General features: G+C 35.5%; 1 protein-coding gene across 1 annotated transcript; it reads left to right on the top strand.

Moving 5' to 3' along the window:
- Positions 1–6,846: 6,846 nt before the first annotated feature.
- On the top strand, positions 6,847–19,245 carry LOC107075912 (CD276 antigen homolog). The gene is made up of 6 exons (XM_069197381.1): positions 6,847–7,035; positions 8,406–8,461; positions 13,106–13,423; positions 14,049–14,348; positions 15,112–15,221; positions 17,634–19,245. Exons 1-6 carry the CDS (start codon positions 7,022–7,024, stop codon positions 17,703–17,705), a joined length of 870 nt encoding a protein of 289 aa, XP_069053482.1. The 5' UTR covers positions 6,847–7,021; the 3' UTR covers positions 17,706–19,245.
- The last annotated feature ends 396 nt before the right edge of the window (positions 19,246–19,641 follow it).

Here is a 19,641-nt window from a genome sequence, read left to right as displayed (position 1 = left end):
CCCCTCAATTCAATTCAATTCAAGGTGTTTTATTTGCATGACAGATGGGTACAAGCAGTGTTGGGTATGTATATTGTAACGCTTACGGCAGACAGGCACTGTGTAAGAGCCGGCGCACCAGAGCAGCGCACCGAGGTAGCGTCTGCACTTATAACTTAGATTTTAAAATTAGTCAAGCAATATGAAGCATCTCCTTTTACTTTTAAGTCCCTTAAATACATTGAGCACAGCTTTCTCACCACTTACTGTAAGATTGCTTTTGATACCATCCTTACACAAAGCAGAAGGGAGATCTTAGTGCCTGAGCATAAAAAGAATAGGAGCATACTGCAACGCGTCTGAAGGCCATAAACGATATTAATTTTGGAACTTAAACATACAGTATATGGCTGGTCTCGGTACTTTAAAGAAAACATACACACCAGTATTCCATTTCTCCCTAAACATTTTAAGCATCGAAGTCTTTAACTAACGCGATACCGGAGTCAACAAGCATACTTTTAGAATTTGATTAAAAGGGAATAATATGGAATCGCGTATCTCAAGAAATTAATAACGATATAATTATATTCATGTTGCAAAAGAACTGCAACGGACATAAAAACTCCCTTGCTTTTAACAGAGCGTTCCATAATTTCTAACTACGAAAATGCCAGGTGAAAGGATTTGTAAACATATTTTGTTAAAGCAAGTCAGTTTTTTCCGCAACACATAAAAGACATTTTTCCAAGAAAGTTTAGCCTTTGTAACTAATGAAACCACTAAATAAAGACATAAATATAGAAATCTTAAGATTTGTTTTATTTAATGTTGGTAGCAGGATGAACTGTCAGGTTGAGCTGAGTGTATATTTTGTTGCAGAGTTGCTGCAAGATGTTAACAGTGAAAAAGGTATTTAGAAATGAGTTATTTCAAGATGAAAATTTTCAGAATAATTGCAAATCTAGCAGGATAGAGAAAGCACAGAAAACTGGCAGTTAGATTGATCAGATTAGTATGAAAAGTCATTTAGCGAAGGGAATGAGAAGAGTGACAAACTAGTATACTTTAGATCTTTTTTTCTGAACCAGGGAAAATCTGATCATGTTTCCCTATAACAATAATAAAAAACTTTATTTGATATATCACCATTAAAGGTGGCATCTCAAAGCAATACAGTAGATGTAAAAACAGATAAAAGGACCACATATTACAAAGTAAATGCATATAAGAAAGACAAGCAATTAGAGGTGCTACCAAAATTAGAAAATGAAGCAGATACAGACACTAAGTCTTCTGAAAAGAAAGGTTCTGAGGTTAGATTTAAACTGGCCCTGGTGTGTGTGTGTTTGTGTCTGTCTGTCCTGTGATGGACTGGCGCAATGTCCAGGGTGTATTCTGCCTTGTGTCCGTCGCTTACTGGGATAGGGACTGGGATCATTCCCTTTAGCTGTGCTGACTTGTGGCTCCGGGAGATAAGAGGGTTTTTTTGTTGCCCGTTCGTACCAGATATCTCACCCTAGTTGATCCAGAGGGTGCCTGGGTATCCGATTCCATTTGCACCTGGACTCTTCCGTCAGAGTGAAGAACCTGGAAGATCAAGTTGACAGCTCACGCCTGGAGGGTTGACATTAAGAGGGCTGCCCCCTGAGACTGGTGTGGTCTCCTTTTTTGGGGAGCTCAGCATTAGGTTCCGCCCCAAAGCTGAGGTCCTTGATTCCGATCAATGAGCTGATATGGGCAATGCCTCTGAGGGCTGTGCCATGCCAGCCTTTTTTTTGCCTGGGATGCATACAGCCAGCTTCTCTTCAGACTGTCGTATATTTTTCTCTTATCTTTTTTATTACTGACTGACCTGGGCTATTGCCCACTGGTAAGTAATCTATTAATCTTTTATTCTATTATCACTCCTCCTTTCACTGCACATTCCCTCGGTCCTAGAGAGCTCAAGCTCCAAAGAGTTGGATTTCCATCACTCTCCGGTCTCTTGTGTTTGGGCTCTGACTAATCACCACCTGCACAGCTGTATCTACAGTAGCTGCGTTGTAACAGTGTGTCTGTCCTGTGATGCACTAGTGTCCCAAAAGGGTGTACCCTGCCTTGTGCCTGTTTCTTGCTGCAAAAGGCTCCTGCTCCCCTGTGACCCTGAATCGAAAGAAACTTATCAGAAAATGGATGCATGGATTGCCACTATATTAATAATATATAGGCAGAAAAACTCAGGCACTCAGGTTAAATATCTCCCACCCCCTACATTTTATCCTTTCTCACACCTTTAGAAGCTAACAAAATACGTTTTGGAGAAGTCTGCGGTCTCTGTTTGATTATAAAGGTGGTCAGATCACAGGTCTGAAGCAGTGGAAAAGCACTGAAAGGGAGAAGCAAATAAATATTGTTCTTTTAACTGGAAAGTCTTTTCCAGGACTTCTAACTCTTCATTGTCTACCTCCAAGAATCATATTGCCATACAGATCCTTTTGCCTGGTATTTATTATTCTTATTCTATAATCCTACATTTTATAAAAGTAAAGCCTATTGATCAATCTCACAATTTTCAAGTGAATCTCAGCTCTGTGGATTTCTTGAGAATTAAGAATGAAATATGACCAGAGCACAATTCAATCCACAGAAGTGGAAACTACATGGAAGTGCATTTAAAAATGAGAACAGGAGGCACTTCTTTATTCAAAGAGTTATGAGAATATGGAATAAGTTACCCATCCATGTACTTGTAGTTGTAACTGTATTCTTTTAAGAAATAGCAGATGTGATCCTTGGATTAATTACCTACTGGTTATCAAACAAGACAAAAAACATGACAGGCTGGACGGACTCCTGTCATTTGAACTATTACTATGTTTGTGAATTTTCTTAAACAGTAAACAGTAAACATGTAAACAGCTTATACAGTAGATACCACCTCTTGTGTCTTTCACTATATTTGGTACAATTGAATTTGCTGCTTCTTTCCAAATTGGCCTCTTTTATAGTAATATTTGTTATTGTTGAACTTTCTCTTTTCTTGCCTGTGGCATGTTGTTCATTTTTTTTCTTTGGTACACATGAATGAAATATTAATATGCCAGCCAGACAAGTGTTCTCCTGAGTGCAGGCGAACTCTCTGATTATGGATTCTAGCCTGGGTCATGTCATTAGCCAACTCTGAAAGGGATTTCCCAAGTAACGGCACACAATTGACTGACCTCTGGATATTTGCAGACGTGCTTGTGCTGTTGGTTAGGGATGTGTCTTTTCTCCAATCATGCTGCTGGTGCATGATGACATGTTATAGATGAGTGGCTGAAAGGTGGACAGATTGAAAGAGTCTGATTAGACTTCCTCATTTAGGCAGTTGTCACAGTGTATCTCATGTGAAGCTCTTACCCTCGTAATGAAGTTGGGGGTTGGGCAAAAAGAAGAGTGATACAACACAGAAATCTAAGAGATTTTCACAGCTACCAAATTTACAGCCCCATCCCCCAAGTAGTTCCAGGTAGAACTGTTGTCTTAGTTTTGCCAGCAGCTATATCACCCTGCAACTCACAACTCGAAACCCACTGAAGATAAGCAGGTGTAAGCTAAGATTGCTGCTGGAAGAGGCATTAGTGGGGCCAGTAGGGGGCGCTCACCCTACAGCCTTTACCAATCATGACCTAATAATCTCCATCTATGAATTGGCATCACTACTCTGTTCTTCTGCTCACTGATAGTTGTTGTGTGATAAGCATACTGGGTTGCACATTGATGGTGGTGGAAGGAAGTCCCCATTAATTGTAAGGCGCTTTGAGTAGAGTGTCCAGAAAAGCTCTACAGAAGTATAAGAAATTATTACTACTATTAGTAGTAGTAGTAGATTGCTCGGTAAACACCCTACTGACATTCAACACTGCTGTTTCAGAGATTCTTGGTTCCTGGGTTTCACAACTGGGTCAGCTGCTTTTGCATGATCTCTCCCTGTCTGTATGAGATCTACTGTAGATCTATTTTCCTTCCACATTCCAAAATCATTCTGGCTAGGCTAACTGGTGCTTCTAATTTTTCCCTTTGCATGAGTAGATTGGATGCCAATGATCATGATGAATTCAATGAAGTCCCACATCCTGTCCTGTTTTTCTGCGATTGCCTCCTGTTTGCTGCAATCTTTAGTAAGTTTAAATGGCATTCTGACAATGTAGGAATAATGCCAGTAATGAGTACTTAATTTTGATTTGTTCTAGGACTGTTGTGAACCAAACCTCATCCTTAAGATTTGAAAACAGCTCTGTTTCAATTTCAAAAAGTTTTCAAAAAACTTAAGTTGATCATTCAGAAGAAATATTTATTTCCAAATACTTTACATTAACCATATTTTACTAGGTACAAACACTGTAATTAACAGATTTGTTTCCAAATGCTCTGTACTCATAAATGTAATGAATTACCTCTTTAACAATGTATTAAATATCTTTCTTAGTCAAGTTTAAGACTTAAATAGAACTCTATATTTTGAATAAAAAGCATTTTAATAGGCTTTAATTGTGTTATATTTTGGCATTACAGTAGGTATTATAATATTTAGGCATCATATTTCACGTTTATTATAGTTTGGTATTATTATTATTACTACTGCTGTTGTTGAGAATATTTAACAGTATATTTGCACATACTGTATATGGATATTCATATATATAATATTTTCATTATATTTCAACATATATATATTTAAACTAATATAGATATGGTGTTAAGAAAAATGTATTTTAATATTTTCAAATAACTTTATTTGCAAAAATCTGTTTTTAAATAATACATTTATGAGATAGTGGTAATCATTTTGTAAAATGTGTCTATGTGCACATGACTAAAATTCCTTGACATAAACAGAAATGTCTCTGCATAATGGCACCTACAGTACCACAGCTATACAATGAAGTTCTGAAAGAGAATTAAAGATTTTGCAATCAGTCCCTTCCATGCAAGTTCCCTTCCATGTCTGAACTTTGAGCAGCTACTCCTTTTTTCCACTTGCTTTAAACCGCAATCAATACTGTTTTGATTATACAGTAGCTTCTGCTGTTTCAGTTCCTCCTATAACTGCTGTCTGAAACTGAGAACAGTATGTACAGTGATAGTGGTAGAGAAATACACCACAAACCACCAATGAAACAAGGACAAATGCACTTTAAAATGATGATGTGAACAATGTCAGCAATTGTGGCTCAGCCTACGTATTTTTTCACTTTTACAAAGTTAACTGGAGACTCATTTTCCCTACTTTTAAGTATGGTATTCAATTATCTTATGCAGCATCTTTTTCTTATTTTTATTAGTTTAATTTTGCTGTTGATGTGTTTCAATATAACACAACATATACAGTATGATGTACTGTATGTTTATGGACATGCTGTGTCATGACCATGAGAATTTCTTATCCCAGGGGTTCCTTATCTTCATTGTGCTGGCAGGGGTTCCCAACCCCAGTCCTGGTGATGCATACAGTATGCAAGACAACCTTGGTTAGGTACCTAACCACACAATTAACCTATTAATAGGATTAATTAAAGGATTAAATTCTTTGTTATCATATATTAAAAATCTTTGAGATTTCCTTTTCACTATTGCATATCATAAGTAGTTTAAAATCTCCAACCTTCAAACAGAAAAAAAGTTCAAATAAGGTCTCGGTTAAGTAAAGAACACAGCTGGAATAAAAATAAAAAAAAGGAGTGCTCATGCCCAGGATGAGGAAAGCCCTGCCAGTGATTTATAATCATTCAGGACAAAAACTAATAGGAAACTGGAAAATGTTTTTTTTTTAAATGTTGGTCCCTGATTAACTAAAGAGCTCAAATGCAACACAAACCAGCAGGTGTGTGAATCCTCATTTGAACAGAACTACTTTTTTTTTGTAAATTCTAACTGCTTCATCCAATTCAGGGTCACAGGGAAGCAAGAGCCTGCAAGTAATCGCAGTAAGCTTTTGGTCCAAGGTACTGTATGAATACACCTTGGATGGGACACTAGCCTATCGCTGCGCACACACTGACACTAACACACTCACACTAGGGCCAATTTTCCTAGAAACCAATTGACTTAACATTATTCTTTTGAAGAATGGAAGGAAACCCAAAAGGGAGAAGAGACAGCACCTTGCAGATAGCACACACATCTCAGTTAAAAAAAAAACATTTCGGTTTAACTAATTAAGTCCACTACTAGTAGCCTTTGCAGAAAGTAAATAAACTGCTAACGGGAAAGTCCCAAGAAATTCCCTGCATATAACAATAATTTACAGCTACACAAGTTTCTGTTGAAGCACTATCAAGTATATATCTTAAATTACGCCAAACAACTCCCCAGAATTCAGTGATATTGCACAATATCACAATTAGATTCTATCTAGAATACTTGATTCGCTGTATTACATAAGAGGGTTCTTCAGGAAAAATCTGGAAAAAAAATTGTGATTGAAACCGGAACAAGGTCGATCGTTTCTCTTGAACAAGCAAGACTGATTTCAGCCGTGACTTTAAACGTTATAACTTGTACAAATACAGATTCTAAAGCCATACTCAGATATATTGTAAACGAATCAAGGAGATATACAGTAGTTTATGAGGACAAGAAATGAAATCTGGTCTACTGACCTATTTACGGGCTCCCGGTGCTCTTACAGGCATTTAGAACTCTTACATTTTTAAAAGTTGAAAATGTTGTTGTTACTAAATCCTTCCATTTTAAATGACTATGCCACAGACTGAAAAAGTAAAACGCCCCTAATATAAATATTTCAGACAGGCATTCAAAGTAAAATCTTTTATTTCACTGACAAGTCCTTTGTAGGGCGGGACTCTTTTTGTCGCTACTTCCCATTTTCGCTTCACTCTCACGCCACTAAACTGGCGTTCAACGCCGGAATTGTCCTGGGTGAGTGGGAGTGGAGAAGTAATAGCCTCGCACAGTGAAGAGCTTTTTCCTCAAAGCGTCGGGGATTTTCCTAAATCTTCCGAAAACGATGACTTTTATTTATTGTCCTGCTTAGGAGCGGTGAAAAGGAGTGAAAATGAAAATGTCTAGGTATGTTTATTTTTTTTCCAATTTCATTTTGTATAGATTTAGCTCAACTGGTTTCATCTGTACTACTTTTTAGATACTTATTGCGATAGGACCATTTACCTCGGGAATATGAATATATTAAAACACAGGCGCATGTATGTATGTATAAATGCATCTAATATGATTGCTACATGCGGTTTTAAAGTTTTCAGCAATCCAATGTGTATGTACAGTAGGATAAATCACATTTGCATAGTTTTTCATTATACTGGTGCTAAACTTATTTTAAGTAAACAGATTGAAACTATAAACTCTTTCAAACTATAATCAGTCAGTACTAATATATGAAATTACCTTTGGAAATGTATTCCCATTGCATTATCGCTTATAAATAAGACGTGTCCTTTCAGAAAGTTTAAAACTGACATCAACATAGCCATTAAAGGGTTTATTTACTTTGCTTATGCTCCATAGTGTTCTGTGTACTTTATTTTCACGGCTTCTGGACAGGTAAAATCAGTTTGCTTCATATTATTACAGTGCACAGCATCAATGTTTCAATACACATTTTCAATCTGCTTTGCTATTGTATAGGCGGCACTCTCCCTTTCACACGCGGAAGTGTTCAGTTTTGAAGTCTCGATAGGATTAATTATTCGAACCGCGGCTGTTGCGCTCAATTTATCAAACCAAATTTACAATATTGAAGTCCATCTGGATAGTTTTATGCTCGTTGATACAATACAGGAATGTTTTTTTTAAAAAAAAACATTTTAACCCTATTTGTTATTTTAAGATAGTTGACAGTTTCGTAAAAAAGAACGGTGAAAGGAGTTAAACCGGCGCTATTACAGGCGGTTCATTTTGCAACTCCATTTCCGGGCTGGATAGCACATTCTTCACTACAGATTATTCAGCTATTCCCATTGTAATTATATCAAATCGTGACCCACAAACTATCAGTCGAAACCAAAATAATTATAAATCGCCCTCTTGCGTACAATACTTTTTTACACACTATTTTAAAAATTGTATTATGTTCTGTGACGTTAGAAGCAGTTATATCAAATTTCACAATTATGAAACACTTTCTGAATAAAAAAAGTCTGTTGTTTATGTTATGATTCATCCTTCCTGCCTTTCATCCTTTCTTAGGTAATTCCCCGAGTCTCCGAGACCTTGGTTTACAATAAAGAAGCAGTCAAGGGAACAAAGTGTAGTTTAATTAAAAAATCCAGTGCAGCCAGATTATCTAACGTTAATAGTTTTAATGAATATTGGTAAAATAAACAACAACCCCTATTAGGACAGCATAACACCAGTACTAAAAATGGATAAATGGAAATTTAAAATAAAGTTATGTAACTTCTGGAATTTTTATTTTCTCACAGGTCAAACTATGAAATGTGGAAAGGATTCCTTGTACTGCTCTCTGCATTTATTACTGGTAAGTAATTTAGGAGCCTTCGAAAGTACTTATTGGTTGCAGAACATAACAATAGATGTGAATTGTTTACTTTATTCCTCCAATAAAAAAGCTATTACCACTTGTAACAACGTTTTAACTCCCCAGCATCAGAAGTCAGCAGAACCTGCTGTGGGGCAGGCTAAATCAAACATAAGAGCTCAACTATCAGACCAAACAATCCCCTGCAGAAAAAAAAAATGTCAGTTTGCTTCATGGATCCAGTTTTGTGGAGCTTTGTGGAGAGAATGAAAGCTTAAGAGATCACCAAAACCTTTTACACTTCCCTGAGAATTTTTATTTTAAATAATTTTGCAGACAGTGTATACTCTCCCTTACATTCACAATCTCTTAAACCTATACATTATTAATACTGTTAGTCATAACTCACCATTCACACAGACTCTGAGAATTCTTGTGACTGGTACAGTATTTGACTGTTTTGGTGACTCACAGTGCTTCAGTAAAGGGACAGTATTTCATTGAATAATGAAAGTTGTGTTTGAACTAAACCAGTTTTTGCATAAATGTATAACATTTCCTGGCCATACTTTAGTGAATTCTTGACACCTGAAAAGGCTCCACGGCCGAAACGTTGTGTTCTCTTTCTTCTTTTTTTCAGCATGGAATAAACCTATTACTTGATACTTTAGTGAATACTATCAAACAGGGGTTTAATTAAATAGGTAGTAATATTCTATAAACAATGTTCTATATAGATATAAATATTAGTATTTCTTAATAGATGCTAGATTCTATGCTCGACTCTTCTTGCCTACTGCAGCTCAAATACACAGTTAGTGAGATTGTTTAAGACTGAATTGCTTTAACCAGATAACTTAAACCCAGAGTTTGCTGTCTTGAAACCGGAGTAATCCTGAAGTCATTTAGCAGGTTAATTCAATACAGATAACTTACAGTAAAAAGTCCTGAATTAGTTCAGCCTGCTTCCTGAAACAGCCCCCCTGTCTATACCTTTTGAGAGTGACAAAAATAAAAAAAAAGATTATAAATGAGGCCTTTCCAATACATTGTAAACAAAGATATAATTTCTCTGTCTTTATATAGAAGAGTCTTCTGAACTCCTGTGTTTAGTTGTCTGCAGCTCAGAATCACTTGTGATACGTATAGGGGTCTCCTTCCCTGGTCCTGGACAGCCCCCCAATTAAATACATGGTGGTGTGACCGTCGTGGTTCCGTGCGGGCTCGTACCCTCACCACTCCACCCCACCGTTTCGTCCCACAACACCTGGCGCACAAACTCGAGTCCAGGCAGCTGAGGTCCCTGCTATGCGCAGGGGGGGCGATGAAGTCACCGTGATCGCACTAGCTCCGCTACAGTGTGTTCAATTAAATGATTTAGACATTGTTTGAAACATAAATCAGATTGACTTCCAGTCCTCAAGGAACAGTGTTCCCTAAATTGAATCATTACCTGCTTAATTGATCAATTAAATAAACAAGTGTTTCTAAACTTTAAAAAGCAGTTCTAGGTGTCTACTCACACTATGATTTTTCTTACCTGCTTTGTAATTTCTGTTGTGGTTTTGTGTTTAACATTTCCATCATTTTGTGGCATCTGTACAAATTTAACTGGTTTCCTACTATCAGAATACAGTAGACTCGCATTTTACACAAACTATTGTTACACAAATATGTGTATACGCAGTCAGTGACAAAAAAAATACAAATACTGCAAATTATATTTCAAATAATGTGGGAAACTTGACAAATTCAAATCTGGCATGGCACACACCTTAGTGTGTAAAATGTGAGTCTACTGTATATCAGAATCTCAGCCAATGATGCAGTACAGGAAGAGCATCTGCCTAAAACGGATTCATGCAGCACCCCATTGCTTACTTCTGCCTGATAAGAGGTTATGGTGCATCCAATACCTTGGATTCATGGCTTTCAGTATGAGAGAATTATTCTTTTATGAACGACCTTATGAAAAGCTTTATAGAAATCTAATAATGTTATATGTGTAAGTGTTATCTAATGCCCTCATTGCTTCTTTGAATAATTATAGCAAATTACTTAAACAAACGCTTCCTAAATCTGTTGGGTGTCTCTTAAAAAGCTGTTTATTTCTGCAGTTTTCTACTCTGTGAGTATTTTTCCCGTTCTGAGTGACTGGAATGTCCTAGCCATGTATATATGATTACCATCCCTCATTTCCTTATTGGGAAAATACCTAAAGACTTGGTGATTTATTGGTATTTACCCATCCTGGCCCCTGGTGAAACCTCAGTTGCTTCTGGGATTTATTCTATAAAACAGAACATTTTCCTGACATCTACTATTGAAAAAAACATGATTAATATAAAATTAATATAATAATTTTTAAATTTATTTAGTATGTTTACTGTTATCATTGTAGGCTTCTACAGTATTAATCTCCTATTATCTCATAAACAGTTTACTCCTGCTTTTACAGTTTTTGTATCTAATTTAATATCCTCTACTAAAACCCTCTTGGGTTCAGATATATCCAAAATTCATTGCAATCTTTCCATTTTTCTAAGTTTTTTTTCTTAATGCCCCCATTAAAATACATCAGGTTACTTTTTCCTAATTGCACTTCATTGTTTTAAGGGACAAGTTCATTCTTAGCTTTTATCATAATGTTTTTGACGTGTGACTATGCTTCTTCAAGAAAATCTATCTGCTCACAGATCACTGCTTTTAAGTTCTTCCTAATTCCTTCATACTCTGAATTCAATACATTATAAACACTAATAAATCTAACCCATCTAATATCTACCCACGTCTTCTAATTCAGGGTCATGGGGGAACCAGAGACTATCCTGGCAAGCAACCGGCACAAAACAGGGTACATACAGTACAGACATGCACACACTCATGGTCTGGGGCTAAGTTTTTCCAGAAGCTAAATAACCTAGCACTTAGTGTGTGGTCTGTAGAAAGAAGCCAGAGGAACCCACATGAACATGGGGAGAACATACAAACTCCACACAGATAGCACCCCAGGACTTGTACCAAGGGCTCCGGTGCTGTGAGACAGCACTGCTAGCAACTAAACCACTGTGTCACTATTCTGTTTACATTGTTTATCATGTGGAAAAATGAATCCTTTCCAACATGCTAATTTAATATCTTTTTGCAAGTAGTATTCCATTTTTTCTATGTACTGTATGGCTGTCTCCTGTTTGTGAGATAAACATCAGCACTTCACGTAGCTCCTGAAAGGTTTTGAGGTACTGATCATTTTGAAACAGGATAAAGAAGTGAAAAATCTACTTGAGAAAGTATACAAATTGGTGGAAAACTGACCTTGTATAGCCCAATTGCTAGTGCAAAAATCTTGAAAACTAATAGTAACTTAAGTTACTATTGAGGGAATCAAAATGAACTACAGTATTTGTAATACAATTATACTCCAAATTGTATGTTTATTAACACAATTATTATAGTACTCTTTTAATTCTGTATATGCAATTTATTGTGGCTCCAGTGTCTGCTGGTTTTCTGTCCAGCTGGGCTTTCAGTTACTCAATTAAACTAATAATTTAATTTATTGCTTTTTTATTTTCCTGTTACTAAAAATGTGAGGCTTTCAAAATATGGTGAGTTTTTTTACTGGTATAAATAAAAAAAATCAAAAAAGGTGTATAAAATGAGGGGACAGTGAGGTCACAAGGACCTAGAGGGAGCCTTCCTTTATATTGGAGTGGGCAACCCTTTTCCTCATATTGTTTGAAACCCTTATTTCATATTCCAGCAGGATAGAAGCACCTTTTATTTATGATTTAGTAAATAACTGAAGAACACAAGTGATTTGATTTTCAATCCACTTAATTAGTAAAACTACATTATTAAGACCTGAAATGGAATAAAAACCAGAAACTAATGTGGTACTTGCAGGCTGGAGTTGCCTATACCTATTGCCTATCCATGCCTGTGCCATTCATACCACTAAAGTTCTAAAATTCACTCCTGGTCTTGGAGGACCTGGAGGTCTTTTGCTTTACTTCTTCCCTTCTATCTTAATGACTTGTTTTAAATCAGTACTGTATATCTCTTAATTGTTCTGTTTAACCACTGTTTCCAGGTTTTCACTCACTGAAAACTCAATCATAGTAGTGGTGGAGTGCAGACCTCTTTCCAGGAATGAATATTATTACCTTAAGCTTAAGACCAAATAATTTCAGTAGATAAGTTTAGCAATGTTTTAGCCAGGTCAGCAGTAAATAGTGTAGCAGTGTTTCGTCAGGATTGTGAGATGCAGAAGACAGGAGTTTCCTGTGGGTTCTTACCAGACACTTATGATTTTTAACCTAAAGTGAAAAGAAGAAGTGAGAATCAGAGTTCGTAGGCATTTAAATGTTGTTTTAACATATGAATGGGATCAGAGGACTACAAAGGAAAACAGAATACTAGGTAATGAACTAAAAAGAAACCTCTGAAAAAGATTAACTGAAACCTCAAAGAATAAGCCATTATTTGGATTTCTCAGTATTCATTTTAAAATAAATACATTATTGTTCATAAAAAGTGTATTTTTGATTACATTTTAACTTACAAATCTTGTTAGTGTTTTAATTTTGTATACCCTTTTGTTTTTTTTAAACAACATTAACAATGCTTTCTTTATTTCCACAGCTTGTTCCAATACCTCTCAACTAGGTATTATTGGAGAAGATGTGATGTTGCCTTGTAACTGTGAAATGGAAGAAAACATTGAGTATCTCGTTTGGCAAATTGGTGAACATAGAGTAGTGGATGCGTTTATCAAAGGCAAAAGAAACCAGGATGAACAAGATGAAGAATTCAGGAATAGGACAAAGTTGTTCTTTAAAGAGAAAAAAGGGAACTGCTCTCTTCAGATGTCACTTGTCTCCATAGCAGATGAACATATATATACATGCATCTATGAAACATCTAGTGTAAACCAAGTTCATGTGTCTTTGCAGGTAGCTGGTAAGTTTCTTTTTCTAATAACATTTTAAAGTTTTGTTGCAAGTAGTTCATTAAATATTAATGGTCTTTTCATAGACACATTATCCCTAAAATTCCCTCTAGCTCTTGCGAGTGCTCAGTATAAACATTCTGCAATTTCATTTAGTATAACTCTTACTGTTCTCTGGCACCCTAAAATACTGTAAGCATTATCTGTTCTTCACATTCTCATTAAACTCCATCTTACAGGGTAATTAAATTTTAAGCTAAATAAACAAAATATTATACAATATTATATTGCAAATAAATAAAAAAATACCTTAATAATAAAACAGTAGAATGTTCTATTGAAAACACTGAAGAGGAACAGTGGCTCATTTAGAAATAAAAAGAACACATTTTTTTTTCGTTCTTATGTAAGCAGAGTGGTTAGAAATAATTAAACTATATGACTACTTTGCAGTACTTTTCTATCAAAGTTTCATATGAACACATACCATTTATATAACTTGTAATTCCTAAATGCGGAGGTAATGCCATTCACCTGCTCTTGAGCTAGTAAGTCACACTAGAATTGTAAAAATGCAAGAAGTGATATTCTAGAGCTATGAGACATTGATTCATCTTTCTCCCCTCTTCATTGCAGCAAACTATAGTAGGCCTGATCTTCAGCTTCTAAGCGAGCCTAAAATAGAAGGTGTGGCAAAAACCTACACCTGCACAACCAAAGGAGGATATCCTATGGGAAAGATTCATTGGCTCTTAAATAATCAAGCTCTTAATGTGACAATGGATGCCAGGCATGATACTGATCTGAGGGACAATATCACTGGCTGTTACAACCTCTCAAGCTCACTGACTTTAAAACTCTTCAAGAGTGATGTTCTCTCTTGCTCTGTGGAGAACCCTAGGTTACAGGTTAACCTCACATCTTCTATTTCCTCACGTAAGGCTTTTCAATTTTGCTTTTATTTGCTTGGAGCAACAGAAAATAATCATGGAAATTGTTGTGTATATTGTCATTGTTAGTTCTTTTTTCAGGTTATGACATTTTTTCTAAATATTTTTGCAGCTTCTGCATTTATAATCGTCATTATAACTGCAAACTCTAGTTAACTGTATAACTGTATCTGTAAAGTTCACTAGTCTACAAAGTGTACTAGAATGTAAATTATTGATATTAACTATCCAGGAAATAGCAAAAATGCAGTTTTGCTGGGTACCAAGAGACCCCTTGCCAGTTGTCTCTGGTTAAGAAAATAAGAAGCCAGGTACATGTAAGGAAGGATACAGTTCATGCAAAGCTTGTGATTGAAGTGACCTTATGCTGTATTTCAGTTGGTTGTATTCTTTATAATCCGGTCCCTGCTATATAGAGACCGTGATGAATGGTAGGCCGAGTTCCAAGTGCTCCAAGTTCAGTGGAGAGGAACTGAGTGCAGCTCAATGTTGGAGCACTGAAAAGGCAGGGAATGGATCTTAAATAATCATAATCCATAAATAATTGGATGATGGGGATGTGCCTAACTGATAATTAACGGGAGCTGAGAGATGCTGTGGTTCCCTGTGAGAATGCGCTGGTTATTGGGGGTAACACTGAGCGTGTGTTGCTCCTAGGCTGGTGGTAACAATGCTTTTACTGTAGAATGTGCTTACTACAGTATAGCTGAAATTAGATAACTAACATCTGACCTTATATTATCTTCTAGCATTTTGGAACCCCCCTCCAGAAATTAAAAGCATCACAATATCAACAGCTGTTGGCTGTATTGGTGTGGCCCTGTTTGTGGTAGGAATATGGCTACTAATAAAATTACAGGTATGAAAGTTTTTTTTTTTCTTTAATGTGTTTAACTATATACAGTATATTAGAAGAAGTAAAAAAATATATCATAAATTCTAATGTAATTAAAATGTTTTTCTTTTGAATTTATTTTGATTATGAAGGTGGGCTTTATTTTTTAATAAATAATGTCAAAATACAACTTGTTTTTGTTAAATTAGGTTAGTTTTATGTACTCTTAGGTCTTGATGAGGACTACATACAGTAAAGGTTAAATACACTATGTCTAAGTATGTTAAACCATAACATCTTAAGGGGGTATACTTATTTTTTCACCACACTGTAAATATAAATGATCTATTGCTTTTCTCCATCAATGTATCCTTAAGCTTTCTCTTCTGCTAAGCAGGATAATTCATGAATTGCTGTGAGCCCAGCATTAGTTTATGAACACCTAGAAAGTGGAATGATTCTATCAAGTTTTTTTTCCCAAAAAAGAAAATCTACTAATTGTATTAAGTGTATCATAACTATATAAACATTTACAGTAACACTTGTTAATATGTGGCCTGTGTAGTGCATAAACACTAACACCAATAGATGCTTTCTCCCTAGAAATGAAAGATTACTTGCAAGAGATAACTTAGGATCAGGTATATGTAGTTCTGCTTGTACTTGGGTCACTCTGCTGCCATGTACAGTATTATAAACCCTTAGGTTCTATTGCACCTCAATTTCAGTAATTAATTTTCACCCATCATTTGGTGTCTATTTTTGCACTTCAGTACATCTGTTTGATATGAATCTATGGGCCATATTTTTACATTTTCAAAGCCCTCTATGCACTCACAAACCAATTTGTCCGATGTGCAAATTTCCTACAAACAGACTTTGCCCACAAGTGGGGTTTAGGAATTGAAGTTTAGCACTAACTTGGCAAACTAATGTTATCAATGTACAGAGGCTGAACTCTGGGTGGAGTGCCCTTGTTTAAATACAACTATAGTGATATATCAACCTATCAACAAATGATAGCACCACAGTTTACACACTATTTAACTGAACTGTTAAGATCCTGTCTATACTTTACAATACTACAAATACATCTGATACTACCAGAAAATTCAAAGAGAAATTGGTAAAAATGTAGCTCTGTAAATCAAAGAAAAATATTTTTTGAAAAAATCAAGGCAGAGATGGGAATATGAAGATTTAGATTCCAAAAGATTTAGAATTATTTTTGCTTATTAGCTTATTTAATGAAAAAATTTATGCAATGATTTTACATACTCAGAAACATCCGGGACCTGAACTGTGTCAGGTTGATCAGAAAGGAGGAGTGCGGAGGGAACACTTTGCCTATAGCAGTAAGGGTCTACAGTGCACTTACATGCTACTGACCCATGTGTAGTGCAAACTACTGCAGCTTTTAGTAAAGTTCACAGTGAAATTCATAATATCCCTGCTTCTTGCTGCATAACACAAAGTGGGGGGGGCATTAAACATATACAGCAATCCACACCAACACAGTTTATAAACATTTAAATGGCATTTCTTCATCACAGGTATGTCTTCAAACTCCTCTGACTGTGCTCATCACTCAGTCCTTCACAGTTTTGAAATTCTCTTTGATTTGTATCACTGGTTCATTTGGTTTCCTTATCAGCATGCATCTATTTACACTTGAGAGCCAACCTCTAAATCACATTTTGATGTGCAGTCACAGTGGTTTATGGATGTTCCCATTTTTGTAGGTGTAAAATTAGTGATTTGGGCCTTCATTTTTTATCTTTGTTGTACAGCACAAATTAAACTTTACTTATTTACAGACTTAAATAGCTGATAACAGCTTGGACATTTTGCTGGGCTATAATGGAATAATTATGGTGGTACCAGAGATTCAGAGATGACATTAGTTCCTTTATTTGTATTAGCAATTTTAATTTCACTTAAGATAACACATTTTCCTAAAGCTAGCTAAGAGAGAACCTTAACCTTAACCTTTTATCTGATACAGTCTTGTCTTTTGTTCTAAAATGCATTTTTGAACTAACCAAATTACAGTCAGGCATTTTAAAAATGTATATTATAGATAAGCCAGCAGCCATATCACCCTGCAGCTCTCAACTGGCTACCCACTAAAGCAAAGCAGGGTTGAGCATGGTCAGTACCTGGATGGGAGATCTCCTGGGGAGCTATGGTTGCTGCTGGAAGTGGTGGTAGTGGGACCAGTGGGAGGTGCCCCCCCCCCTGCAGTCTGTGTGGGTTCTAATATCCCAGTATAGTGGTAGGGACATTATACTGTAGTGGGTAATCACCATTTCTAGAAATATTAATTATGGAATTATTACTGATAAGTGATTCATATTGATAATTTATTTTGGAATATTGTGTAGGGATTATTAGGAGTCTTTTTCCTTTTTGTGATTTCTCTTTTTTTCTTCAAAGAAACAATGTTCACGTCGCCAGCAAAATGACAATAAAGTAGAAGCCCAGCCACTTCAAAATCAAATACCCTGATGGAGACTTGATTTCACCATAAAGTGGACTGCATTACAATCTGAGCAGAAAAGTGAAAGATGAGATACTTCATCAGATTGAAGGTGCAAACATTAATGGGTATTGTTACTGGAACATGTGCTTCTTCCCCTTTTACATTCACTGAGATGACTCCAAAATATTTAACATCAAAATACCGACTGAACTGAATGAAATTAAGGTGAGACAGCTGGCATTAAAAAAAAAAGGAAGGCGTGCTTGGAAGACCTGTTGTTTAGGAATGGAAATGTAAGTACTATTCAGAGTAAAGTTCTCCACAAGCATTGCAGAGTAAATGGACATTACTTAAGAGCTGGAAGCAAAAACACCATTCTTGTGCTGAAGATAGCATTTTTTATGAGCAGAGAGGAACAAAAACAGAAATGCCTGAAAATATTGAGAGAAAAAAATGTATCTCTATAAATACTGTGATTAATCTCATTTATATTAGTTACCTGTGCTGCATAAACTGTTACTTAAACTGCTGTTTTTTAAAAAAAAGGACAAATGCATGTCTGTTCATTTTGATTACAGTTAACATTTTACAGGGTTCTTTGTTGTAAATAATCCCACATCAAACACTTTTGAAGCAGATTTAAATATTATATTACACAATATAATATCAAATATTCATATTTACCAACACAACAAGTACTTTTTTTAATAAGGCCCTACTAGACTATTTTCTAGTCTATTAAGAACTGGAGTGAGGCAATATGGAGAGTGTTTTAATATATACTTAAAAAATAACTGTATCCCCATGGGATTTTAATTTTCAATATTTTTTCAGACTATTGTAATGTACAAAATTTAATAAATATGGAATGACAGAACTGAAAGCTTATATTTTTAACTATATGAAGTCTTCAAAAGTTTTAGTTTTACAAATTGACTTCTTGAAGTATATGCTATGCATATGTGTAATGTGAGCATGGAACCAGCTGTTTGTCCTGTCCTACTGTGGTAATGCAACTGAAAATGTGAATGGAATACTAAGTGTATAAAACACTGAATTACAGTTTGTTATATAATACACCAAATAATAAAGTTGTATCAACACAAATTTTCTCTATCTGCTATTTAAAATGTTATAGCATAGTTTATACATGTAATCTCACTGTTACACAGTATTTAAAGGATCATGGTATTTTTTACCAGAGACTGGACATAATGGTCTACTGTTATTGTTTATCAACAAATATTGCAAGAAGATGTCCGTATACTACTAATTTGATACTATGTAAGAAACTTCACAGTCACTATTTTTGTTTAAAATTGAAAAATAGATTGATGTCATTACTTCAGAAAACACATAACATACTTGAGCATATACAATACTTTAAAACAAAAAGAAGCTGTATTTTGAGTATTAATGAGTCACAAATCCCACTCATTGTGAATTCTTCCAATCACTCACTATTCCCATCATAACTGGTCTTTACTTGCCTTCTGGTTCTTCTGATGAATTTGAAATAACATACAGTATGTCTTGATAGATTAAATGACTAATTTGTTCCAATAATCTAAGGGTGTGGTGGCTTTTTTGTTTTATGAGACCAATATGAACTAACAAGAACAACAGTGGCCTGTCTTTTAATACACATACTGCATATGAATTGGGGTAAGGCAAGGTATTGCATATAAGTTATACCATGTTTCAGTGGCTGTGCTTTGGATTTTGTAAGTCAATTCTGAATAATGGTATCTGCAAGCAAACGATAGCTTTCTTAGTACATTTTGTACATGGTCAGGATAACCTGTCTGAAAGAGCTGTTCTTTTATATTTAAGCATTCAAGTTGTTTTCCTTATTTTTCTTTTACCTGTGAAACAATTATTTTCATAGGGAGAGGGAAGAGATGATTCACACAAGATACAGTATTTATTGAAATATTGTTTTTTACAAGAGCAAGGGTAACC

Source organism: Lepisosteus oculatus, chromosome 13 (assembly GCF_040954835.1).
Source record: "Lepisosteus oculatus isolate fLepOcu1 chromosome 13, fLepOcu1.hap2, whole genome shotgun sequence".
Taxonomy (NCBI): Eukaryota; Metazoa; Chordata; class Actinopteri; order Semionotiformes; family Lepisosteidae; genus Lepisosteus; species Lepisosteus oculatus.
Note: the sequence above shows the minus strand (reverse complement) of the source record. Positions and strands in the feature narration are given on the sequence as shown.